Source organism: Maniola jurtina, chromosome 15, assembly GCF_905333055.1.
Source record: "Maniola jurtina chromosome 15, ilManJurt1.1, whole genome shotgun sequence".
In the NCBI taxonomy this organism is placed as follows: Eukaryota; Metazoa; Arthropoda; class Insecta; order Lepidoptera; family Nymphalidae; genus Maniola; species Maniola jurtina.
In genome coordinates, this window is record NC_060043.1 from 12,848,152 (window position 1) to 12,860,323 (window position 12,172).

General features: G+C 33.8%; 2 protein-coding genes across 2 annotated transcripts in view; both read right to left on the reverse strand.

Moving 5' to 3' along the window:
* The window catches only part of LOC123872751 (dnaJ homolog subfamily C member 28), a 3,374-nt gene extending 976 nt beyond the window's left edge, over positions 1–2,398 (reverse strand). Inside the window, exons 1-3 of the mRNA XM_045917267.1 lie at positions 1,938–2,398; positions 1,316–1,534; positions 247–591 (exon numbers count right to left, since the gene is read on the reverse strand). Of these exons, the coding sequence (XP_045773223.1) occupies positions 247–591; positions 1,316–1,534; positions 1,938–2,063 (690 nt within the window). The 5' untranslated portion in view covers positions 2,064–2,398. The remainder of the gene's footprint in view (positions 1–246; positions 592–1,315; positions 1,535–1,937) is intronic.
* Positions 2,399–4,315: 1,917 nt separating this feature from the next.
* On the reverse strand, positions 4,316–11,832 carry LOC123872739. The gene is made up of 11 exons (XM_045917252.1): positions 11,693–11,832; positions 9,606–9,732; positions 8,526–9,066; positions 8,143–8,199; positions 7,686–8,033; positions 7,502–7,606; positions 7,133–7,375; positions 6,846–7,040; positions 6,193–6,334; positions 5,486–5,584; positions 4,316–4,625 (listed from the first exon to the last, which is right to left on the reverse strand). Exons 1-11 carry the CDS (start codon positions 11,793–11,795, stop codon positions 4,489–4,491), a joined length of 2,097 nt encoding a protein of 698 aa, XP_045773208.1. The 5' UTR covers positions 11,796–11,832; the 3' UTR covers positions 4,316–4,488.
* Positions 11,833–12,172: the final 340 nt, after the last annotated feature.

The window sequence follows — 12,172 nt, forward strand, 5'->3', positions numbered from 1 at the left end:
GTAGTGACCATGTAGAAACCAAAGGGGTATGGGTTTAATGAAAACTGCCATATTCCTTCCAGGTTAGCCTGTTTCCACTTTAGACTGCATCATCACTTACCACCAGGTGAGATTGGAGTCAATGGTTAACTTGTATCTGAATAAATAAAATAGACTATTTTTATTCTGGAAAACCAAAGAGTGCTCTCGGAATTTTTAAAACCCTTAAGGTGAAGTTGTGGGCCTAGTAGATTATCAAGAACTTACCTCATTAATTTTATGAGTAGTAAAATCAACATAAGGATTAGTATTCTGGTTTTTCAAAGGTTTTCCTTTGCCACTTAGATTCTCAAATTCTCCTTTAGACATTGACTCTTGTATCAGATCTTCTACTAGTCTCTCCAAGCCATATTTAGTTTTGATATTGTGCTTCACAGATTCCTTCTTCATGAGGGCTTTATCGGAGGCTATGGCTTTAGAGATACGATGCTCCATGACGTTGGTTGCGGCTTTTAGTGCTCTGACTTGTGTGTATTGTTTTTGTCTTTGTGATGGAGTGCCGAAACCTACACCTTCAAAACTCAGGTATTGACGGTGCTGAGGAGCTGTGTGCTGAAAATATTTAAAAAAAGTTATTCTTTCATCTAGCGAAGATTTTTTTTTGTTTTTAATATATCTAGCTGATAGTAGACAGATATATATTGGAAATGAAATTAAAAATCCTTCATCTAGTAATGATGATGAAGTAACTTATACACCTGAGAGTTCTCCATAATGTTCTCAAAGGTGTGTGAAGTATGCCAATTTGTATTTGGCCAATGTTGTCTAAACCCTTTTCATTCTGAGAGGAGAGCTGTACTTAGTAGTGCGCCGGCGATGGGGAGAAATGATGATGATGATCATCAAGTTGTAAAGTTATAGTCAATGTAGAAACAAAAAAGTTATATAATTGATTGTTACTTAATGTTCTACAAATGAATTATGGTCAATTACTTGTTATCAATCTTGTTTGGGAGTATGTAAACGATGATGAAATAAGTTTCAGTACTTGATGCAATAACTTTTTTGATAGTTACTATTCAGTACTATCATTCATTTGAATGATGATGCAATTTTTTTATAGTTATTTGTTGTTCATTTAGTTCAATTAAATTCAATCTGTGTAATCTATAAAATAAACTGAATTAACAGAATTTAAAATAAAACCACTAACCCTATACATACATACTCAAGTAATAATCATACTCTTATTCTAAAGCAGAATTTAATTTAAATAAAAGAATTTAATTCTCTTATACTAAAAGCAAGCTATGAATACAATAAAATATAAACTAACTCTAATATCAAACACAGCCTGCTCAACTTCATCCAATTTTTGTGATCCAGTGTTATGTTTAGAGAGGGTCCTGAATGCAGCCTCCACAGTCACAAACTTGTCAATGTCAGCATCTGGGGAGGTGGAGTCAGGATGGTACTTCTTGGCAAGCTCCAGAAAAGCTTGCTTGACCACATCTTGACTTGAGTCTGTTGGTATGTTCAACACTTTGTAGCTTTCCTGAAAAATAAAAGAAATAGTAATCTTTCCTCTATAAAGGTGGCATGTCTCAAAAGCCAACCCCCATTCGATTCCCAAATAAGTTCTCTTTTAGGTGTGCCAACTGGGCACAGATTTCTTTTCCAGTCTCGCGTTTATGGAGAAGGCAGGACAATTGTTTGAGATTTTACATGGTAAATACTATCTAAACACTGTTGAAATAGATGGATTAATTATTATAAGCAATGCCAATCTACTTTATTGTGTAAATGTACTGGCTGGCTATCCTGTTCCGCAGGGAGAATTATGAAAAAGATAGCAATACTTTTTAGAACTGTAGTTTAGAGATTGGGTTCTACAGAATAAATTGGTCACAGTATGAATAATGGATCAAAAAAGTACATTTTTAAATTATTGTACTCACCTCAACTAATTTTTGTTGTGATTTTGTCGTTATCAATCTTTTTATTAGTCGAGGATACGACTCGAAATACACAGGCCGTAACCAAAGCAGATTGCGACTTAGAGGATATAACTTATTCGTATTCATTTTGTTTAATTCACCACAACCCTTGTAAAATTAACTTAATTCATCATAAATTTCCCACTAAATCATATTGGATGCCTATCGACGATTTTATATTTTATTACGTAAATAAAATTGTCTAAGTTGCGGCTTAAATTAACCTATATAGAGAAGTGAAGGATTAGATAACAATGCACCTACTACCTTACGAGTAGATTAGATTACAGGAGACATTTTAATTAAACAGGTTCTTTATTTATTTAAATTTTAAAATATTTTCACGAATATTGTTTAATTTTTGCAACTTTTTGCTTTATTTTGATTGATTTTGATTTTACACAACAGAGTTGCCAGCCCTACTCTATTTATTTATTTATTTATTTATTAGGACACCAGAAAATTATAATATTAATACATTCTTAAATCTATATACACACACACACACATTATTAAATATATAACTTATTAATTAGGTGTCACAACTTGTGCCAAAAGGAATAAAAAATAATTATTATTAAACAATAAAAAAGCTTACAATGTACAAAATTTATGCCTTAAAATAAAGTAAAATAAAAATACTAACTAGTTATTAATGAACAAATGGTGAAAATTGACTACAAGTAATGTGTAATAGTATGTAATATGAACCGATTTATGTCCTTAACAATTCTATTATTTGTTTCTTGAATTTTGGTAGTGTGTTGTGGAAGATGTCAACCCCTTTACTGATTGTGTTGTAGGTTTTAGTTAATCTGGATATGGTGGAAAATTGTTTGAGGTTAGTTCTGGCTATGGGTTGGTGTAAAAGACCGGTTGCGTGGCGGGGAACTCTATGCCAGCATCGACCAGAAAAAAGGTTGCCAGACTATAATATCTCTATGGTATAACAACTCATCAAATCGGTGGACGACTGCATGTCGCAAGTCGGATCCATATCGGATCAAATCAAAGATCTTTTTGTAACTGACTCTTTTGGAGTAAAGACTAAAGATCAAATACTGCTTATTGGTCTGTGTTGCACACATATCGAGGTCGAAATGCCAGAGCCGTAAAATAAATTAAAAAAAAAAAGATTGAGATGCCTGGAAGCTGGTTGCATGGAGTGCCCTAGGCCACAGAATTTTCTTGTGATATGGTAACATTAGAACGTACAAACCACAGCCGTGACGGATAACATTGTAAGCGTGTGAAAAATTCTAAATTGTAACGGCTCAATGGAAAACCTAATCCTAATAATCCATACTAATATTATAAATGCGAAAGTGTGTCTGTCTGTCACGTTTTCACGGCCCAACCGTTGAACCGATTTTAATGTTTGGTACAGACTTGGGATACATCCCGGGGAAGGACATAGGCTACTTTTTATCCCGGAAATTCAAAGATCCGAGGAAAGATCCGATATTAGTTTCTAGAATATGTCTGCAAAATTTCATGGACTTTGGTTGCTTAATATTCAAATGAAATTGGAACTACGATTGTATGAAACGAGTGACGGATAGAGCCCTGTTAAGGGATATCAAATAAAATTAAATGCTAGCAGGTACAGGTAGCTACATTTTCCATAGCATAATTTTATTTTTATGTTAGGGTACAAATCTCGGTTGCATGCTTCTATGAGATGAATTACTACGGACTCTGGTATGGCGGAAAATTGTTCTCACATTCTTTTCCATTTGGTCATCCAGAGTACCTAAGTGAGAATGTGAAGTCATAAAGTCTATGGGTTGCGAGCATGGTTCGTGCCCACAACGATGGAGCCACTTGACCAAACCTAACCGATTTTTATTAAGTACTACAGACCTACTTATTTTTACCCAATATTATGTGCATAAAATGAATGTGGTCCACATTTCTATACACATATTAGTTTCAAGAAAATTAAAAGGAAACTTATTATTTCAAGTATTAATCAATTTAATTACAAGTACAATTATTAAGAAACAAAGATAATATAAAGAAAAACTAAGATTCGGTAATCGGACTATAATAACTAATAAGTACCTATTTTAAATTAGATTTTAAAAGTAAGTTAGTATCGAAAGACCTACCTTATCCTAGTTATATATAAAAACTATCGATTTTTTTTGTATAACGGCTGAATACTGCTTAAGTTTATCCCTCATTAATTAAGACCCCATTAATAAATTAGTAATTAGTTCAAATTAGGTACTTTGGGTTTTGAAACACTCTTCTCTTGTTTCAGTTCAGTTAAATATTAAGTATCTTATTACAGTATTCGGCCGTAGCGGATGTCGTAGAAGGTAGAAGTTTTTGTATTTCATTTGTATCTTTTTTTGTATTTTAAGTACCTATTTTTGTAAATCAGCTGTCAAAATTTTTAAGTTTTTATGTTATTTATTATTGGTATAAAACTATTATAATTATTAGTTAGTTAGGTATAAATTATTAGGTTCTATTTTATTACTTATTTATTTTGTGTTTTTGTAATTTACTGAAACATATTGAAAAATCCACTTTTCTTTGTCTTCTCATTTCCACCAAAGTTGAAATTAAAGTTATTCTGGTTTTGTGCATCAGCTTCGTTTGTCTTTGTCCCGAACAAAGAAAAGCCTGTCCTCCTAAATCCTGTAAAACATTAATGAGGTAGGTACCTACCTATCAATATACATATAATAAAATTGTAGAAAAGTGGTGTCTGTACAACGGAAATATATAAAAAAAAGTAGCAGGGGTTGTTATTATATCGATGCCGAACCCGAAATTGTAAATATTATTTTTTTGTCTGTTTGTCTGTTTGTCTGTGTGTTTGTGCACGCTAATATCAGAAACAGCTAATTCGATTTAAATACAATTTTCACTAATATATTGTAGTAAGCTTCACTTAACATTTAGTGTTTATTTCATGTCAATCGGTTCATAAATAAAAAAGTTATGTCAATTTAAAGAATCACGGTGAACATTTTTAACGTACAGAGTACGTACAACACGCCTCGCGCCTGAGCGTCCGTGGCTATATAAAGCGCGCTGAGAGCTATTCCACGCGAACGAAGTCGCGGGCACAGCTAGTGTTTAATATAATAGCTAACTAGGTAGGCATAGGCACATTCAATTTAAAAAATTAAGAGGTAGCTAGGTACTGTGGACACTTGACGGAACTTAGAAGGGAAGCTTTTTACGAATTGTTGTATCATTGTAGATTTAGTTTTAAGTTTACGTAATTATCACCATATTACATCATTATCTTATAAATTCAACAATTGACAATCAAAAAGTGTACAATAGTATCTAGAACTTTTTTTTTTACTTCTACCATAAAATCGAGCCCAATCGAAGGGATCTTTAACTCGTTGGCGGGTCGAACATAAAATAGTGCTGTCTCCAGAGATGACGGAAACAATGTTGTAATATTTACAATGTTTAACTCTTACATCGATCGGTGCATCGTAGGAAAAAGCTACAAGTTTTACACTTTATTGTTTACATACCTGACAAAAAGCTAGGCACCTCCCGAGGCTGTGTCTCTATTTTATTATTATTTGTTTGCATTTCATCATCGGCTTTTGGTGACAAAAGAAGGCTTGAATCTAATAAAATAGCAATATATTAATATCAATATTTAAAAATACAAAATAATACTATTTATGTAGCAGTGTAGGTAGGTACGGTCGGCCTCAGAATTTGAGTAGCAATTCCACGAAACTATTGCATCAAAAACCTGTCGCATTTATGACCTTTTTATATAAATACGCCTCACACACCTAACTCATGTGCATAACCGTGACACGCGAATATGATCATTAAGGTGCTACACGACTTACGGCCTTTGACTGTAGGTACATATATAATACCTATTATTTATTGTTGTATGGACCACAATCACCATATTACTGCAACGACAATCGACCTTATTTTGGGAGTGTGGGAGTGGTTAGTAAGGCGAAAACTATGTAGGTAGGTATTAGAGATAGAGGAATTTGACCTTACGAACTACCTACAGTACGTATAGTTACCTAATGGTATCAATTAAATATCTGTTATTAGCTTAAGTTTTCGCCTCACTGTCACTGACTATGTACATACTTAGTTACTTCCAAAATAGAATCTTGTTTAATTTTTAAAATATTAGCTTTTTGAGTGCATCTGGAAAAAAATCACTAAGTGAGTAATAAGTGAAGGATAATTATTATATTACCAATGCAATGTGGAAATTCTCCATCATCTTCATTGCCGGTTTTGTTCATAGAAATATTCAGGGTGCGAGGTATATCCCGAATGGAATTTGAAAATGATGGCGCAGCTAGAGAGACTTCATCTTTTTGTGTGCATTCTTGAGCCTTAAATAAAAAATAAGATACATGATAAAGTTGAAAACTAAAACCCGACTACATTCGTCTTAATAAACGCTAAAATATTATACTAAAATTGTTTTTCTGTCGCTTGGTATATCCTAATGCTGTAGTACGTTTATATTCATGAACTCAGAATTTTCTCCTCTTTCATTTAACATCCCGGTCTATATAATAGCAAAAAAAAATTTGGAGACCCGCACTTTTTGGACATAACATCCGTTAAGTCAATTTTTTCATATATATTTAAAAAAAATCAACTTCCAAAACTATACATACTAATTTTTGTTTCTACACGTGTATGTAGTATGTACCCGTAGGTATTTATGAAGTCAGGCGAGCTGCAGGCTCTTTCTAGTTTCTTTTATTATGCTCGCCCTACTTCATACATACGTACGTACAAACGAAACTTGTTGAAACGAATTATTCAAGTTTTATACACGTGTTGGTATTACGCCATGGCTAAGTTGACATCCTGAGAATGAAGAACAGAACGCACCTCAAATGTGTTGTCAGAAGTAGTATTAGTTTGATTTATTGTTTCCGCGTGAATTTCTTGTGTCTGTTTAAGTTGAGGCTCTTCATCAACAACCTCTACAATTTCCATATTTTGTATTTGTGAACTGTCGATATTGTTATCACCTTGTTGCTTTTCATCAAAAAATTTTGAAGTAACAGTTTTATTTTCTGCAACCTAAAATTTTTACATTTTATAAGATTAATATTTGTATTTATTTCATTTATTGCAATGATAAATTCAGTAGTTATAAATATTTAATCACATACCATGGGGACTACTACATTTCTGGTATATGTAAATTCTGGGGATAGATTTACATTGCGTTTTTTGAATACGAAATCTTTGATCTTCTTGAAGCTATCATTGCTAGTCGTGCTAGCATTTAGTTGGCTGCCAGGCGGATCATTTATTGCATTATCATCTTGAGGTGTTGTGTCATTAGTTACCAAACTTTGTAACTCCTCAATTGTTATTACTCCATTAAATGTAACTCTTTTCTCTTGAGGGCTCTGATAATATTTAAGTAAAAGATAAATGGGTGCAGCATAATAATTAATAACATGAATAACATATTATATCGAAATGTTAGGTAAATGTTAAGGAAGCGGTAAGCGTTGATAAAATGAGATATTCACCAGAGTAAAATCTAAAAACTGAGTAGGTGGTAATATAACATCCTGAGATGCTTTCTTTGTCAAATCTAATATTTCGATATCCTCAGTTATAATGTTTTCATTAACCTGTAACATTATAAAGCATTTGATATAGTTGATAAAAAATTAAACATTTAGTTAAAAGCTAAGTTAAGTAGGTATTTACATTTTCCTGAGGTGGATCAGTGTTCAAATCGTGCTGAGATTCTGTAGCCTTAATAACATTCACATCCTGTAAATGATCAGGCTTAAGTTGCGAAACAATTTTATAAGTTCCAGTTGTATCTAACTTGACATTTTCTAAGACACGTATTAATTTATCGTTTGGGTATTTCCGTATATTATTGCGATCCATTGTTTTGGGTGCCGCAAATAAATAAGTTGATACATTAACTTCATCGATCTTTTCAGCGATGTTCTCTTTTTTTAACGCATGAAATTTCCTTGTGATAAAAGACTCAAAAGGCCTTTTTTTTGCTATTCCGGTGTCGTGCCGTGCCGAGCAATTAACTTTCTGTAATGAATATGAATCCTATATTTTGTATACTTTTAGTACCTAACTACCAAATTCCGTATTAAAATTTTTGTATTTAATTTTATAGGTGTTTAGAATTAGAACGTACCTGATCAAAGTTAATTGGCGCTGCATACGAATGTGCAGTGAGACGCAATTGTGGTAGCTTAAATTAAAAAAAAAAAGTTCATTAAATAAGAATTTTAGCACTAAAACTGAAAAGACTTGCAATCAAAGAAAGTTTTTGAAGCCGTTCAATAAAACCATTATTTATTTGGTAAATCCACAGATACTATTCATTTAATGTAACATATTATCTCAAAATGTTAGGTAAATTTTATAAGGAAGCGATCATTTTTATTTTATTAGGACCTTAAGTCAGAAAAGGTCTAGAGACTTTACCATACCTACTTATAGATAACTTACGTACAATAGACTACACAGTTACATAATATAATATAAGTACATAAAATAAGTTAAATGAGTGTTTACCGCAAAAGCGTTACGAGGTTTACTATTTCTAGATGCGCTCACAGTATCTTCGGTAGAAATCTTCTTAGCTTTGATCGTTAGTTTATTTAAACCGGAAGCAGGCAATTTATTTTTCATAACTGGATTATTAATTTGCTTTTCATTTTTTAAATTTTTAATTGCATTCGTTGCCTCGTTGATACTTTTCAAAATTAAAGGTTTTTTATTGATCATATAATCAGCCAATTCTACTATATTTTTATTCCTCATATTTAAAAATTCAGTTTTTTTTAATATAATATCAGAGCGCATTTTTTCAACTTCATTATTAATAGAATCGATTCCCCTTTTCACAGTTTCTATTTCGTAATTTTTTTCAATGAAACTTTTTATAAAAGGGATATTTTCAAATAGGTTTTTAGTTGTTAGCCATTTTTCTTCATATATTTTTAATGTTTTAATTCTTTGTTCGAGTATATAGGCGTTCTGCTCTTTAGCTAATAATGACCGATTTTTGAGCACTAGATTTGTAGATTTGTAGGCCTCTAGAGCAGCAAGTAAACTGCAAGGTAAAGGTAATATCAGTAAGCAGCAGGCGTGTTCCGTATCTCAGTCAGTTAGTTGTAGTTACTGCAAAAAGTGGCCAACTAAATAACAGCAACACCATCGGTGGCTTACTAGAGGTAGGCCAGTGACAACTATGGAGTTTGACTTGATGGTTGCCATATTCGCAAGCAGATGGCGCTCGTACGAACTCGTACGAAGAAATCAATCAACAATCACTCGATACACGGACCCAAGCCGGATGCCACTAACAACACTCTCACTAGATGGCAGCACCAGCATCTCAAAGTTGAGTACAAAAAGAACAAGCAAATCTAAAACGCACTAACAGAGTTTTCTGAAATCTGCACTTTATATAGTTTCAAGATACAATACTTCCGTATGGTTATGACGGGGGCTTAGGATCATCTCCCGACGTTCCTGCTGATCTTCGTCAAAATGAAAAAGGACCCCGTACGGATTTGAAACTAGTCGGGTATACTCCGACAACACATGAGTTTTAATAGCCATTTTAATATTTATAAAGTAGGTACTTACCTTTCTTTATTTTGTTTTGTTCGTTTCAATTGAGTTTCTAACAAAGTTTTATTATCTTTGATTATGAAACAAAGATTTTTTAAATCTTCAGCACGTTTACGAGCGTTCCTCTCTATATTACCTAGGACTAAAAGTTGATGCTATTAGATACTTATCTAAGTAAATTTTTTAAATTACCAATTAACTTATTTTAACGTTTACACTATCGTGATACATGAATAAGTACGTGAGTACAGCCGTAACAATTAAACCAGACATCATTATACCGCTAGTATAAATCTGTCTCTTTTTAACGGAAACATAAGTCTCAAGCAAAGTCAAAGTGCGCTCTATAGATTTCAACCAGAGATGGAAGTGGGCTAACTTGTAAGGAGTATGACAATTTTATTAAATCCCCCTTATCCGTTTATATACCTACACGACATCCTACACTCTGGCGCCACGGCTTTGCCGGTAGGGTGGTAACTAGCCACGACAGAAACCGTCCGCCAGACCAGGCCAGAGACAATTTAAAGATAATAAATTCCCAAACTACCCCTGCCGGGAATGGAATCCGAGGCCCCCCACCTATAAGACCACAGTGCTCACCAATGCGCCAGAACGGTCATGAAATACATATTATAAAATACATATAAATATTACTTAAACTGGGTATTCTTAGTTAGTTACCTTCCTCTAAAATGCTAATGAATGGGAGGCTTTGGTGATGGCTACTTACCACCCTACCCGCAAAGACGTACCGTCGAGCGATTTAGCGTTCCGGTACGATGCCGCGTAAAAACGCGTAAGTATATGGGGTATGAATTAAACTGCCATACCTACTACCAATTTACCACCAGGCTATACGCAGTCAAGAACGCTACCTAAAGTGGTAATGTAAGTTTGGATGTAGAAGTTAATCTACGGAAATATCCATCCGATCCGTTTCTCAAATTTCCCTTACTGATAGATAGCTAGGTAGGTACATTATCCCCGTGAGCTATATACGAATGTATGCCTGTCTATCTGTCTGCTAGCTTTTCAGGGCCCAACAGTTTAACCAATTTTGATAAATATTGGTACAGAGTTAGCTTACATCCCGGGGACGGAAATAGGCTACTTTTATCCCGGAAAATTGAAGAGTTCTCACGAGAGTCTCAAACACCTATGCATTTAACCTATTTATATGAATTTTCGTAGAAAGGTAGCTTGCGTCCCGGAAATTGACATAGGCAACTTTTTATCCCGGAAAGCAGAGTTCCCACGGGATTTTAAAAATCCACGCGGACGAAGTCGCGGGTATCATCTAGTAGTTAGGCTATAAAGGCGAAGAAATCACAGGAAAAAGTTGTTCATCGAATATAAGACCGCTAGATAAGCAACGTTGACGTAAGCCGGTAACTAGGACATAAATGAGTATTGGTTCCTCCATGCTGCACACCTAGTTAGAACGCAATATTTAGTCATATGTTTCCTTTATATTTTTATTTTAACACAGATCCGCCCAGGTGAAATTTGGTAGTTGTAAGTAGGTAAGTATATAATATACCAACTTGTAGCCTATACTACTTCTGGTTAAAGTACCATTAGAATGCTGAAAGAATTATGAATATCTGTTCAGTAGTTTCAGATGTTATCGATTGCAAATTAATACAAACAAATACTCTTATCACTATAACACTTAACACTAATATTATAAAGGCGAAAGTTTGTGTGTATGTATGTGTGTGTGTGTGTGTGTGTGTGTGTGTGTATATTTGTTACTCCATCACGCAAAAACTATTGGACGGATTGGGCTGAAATTTAGAATGGAGATAGATTATGCCCTGGATTCGCACATATGCTACTTTTTATCCCGGAAAATAAAAGAGTTCCCACGGAATTTTTAAAAACCTACATCCTAGGATACATACCTAGGATTTTGTTGTAGGTACGTAGAACAACGTAGAAGACGTAGGTAGTCATTATTGATAGATGCGGTAGGGTCGGGCAGTCATCGAATAACTATCCCTAGAAATTACTTACCTACATGTTAATTAATAATAAAATTAAAAAAGGTCAAATAGGTAGGTAGGTACTTAGTTAGTTAATAATGAAAAAACTCATACCTTCTATTCTTTCATTTGAATGTATAACATTCAAAAGGTATTCATTTATTTCCAGATCATAAGGCACTACTGCCATCATACTATTATTTGCGTCGTTAGCCATTGTAATCAAAACTTTATTGAGATAGACAAAAAACGGCGGTAAATTCAAGAATAGCGGCAAAAAAGTTTTTTTTTTTTTTAATTTATTTTACGGCCCTGGATATCACTCTTTTAAGGCCTAAAAAAGTTAATCACAAAACAACAGTCTACGATTTTCAATTTTTTTAATAGTTTGTGGCTCTAGGTTCTAGCCATGGAATCCATTGCTAGGCTATTTATTGTTGGTTCCACGGCTGGTTCTTATTAGATCGAAAATCGGGAGCAGTGCACAAGCTCCCTACACAACATTATTCTACTCTATGCCGCTCTATGCATTTGACTTCCCAAGGCATGGCCTTATGGCCTTTGTGATTTGACAGCTGATACTTGACATCAGTG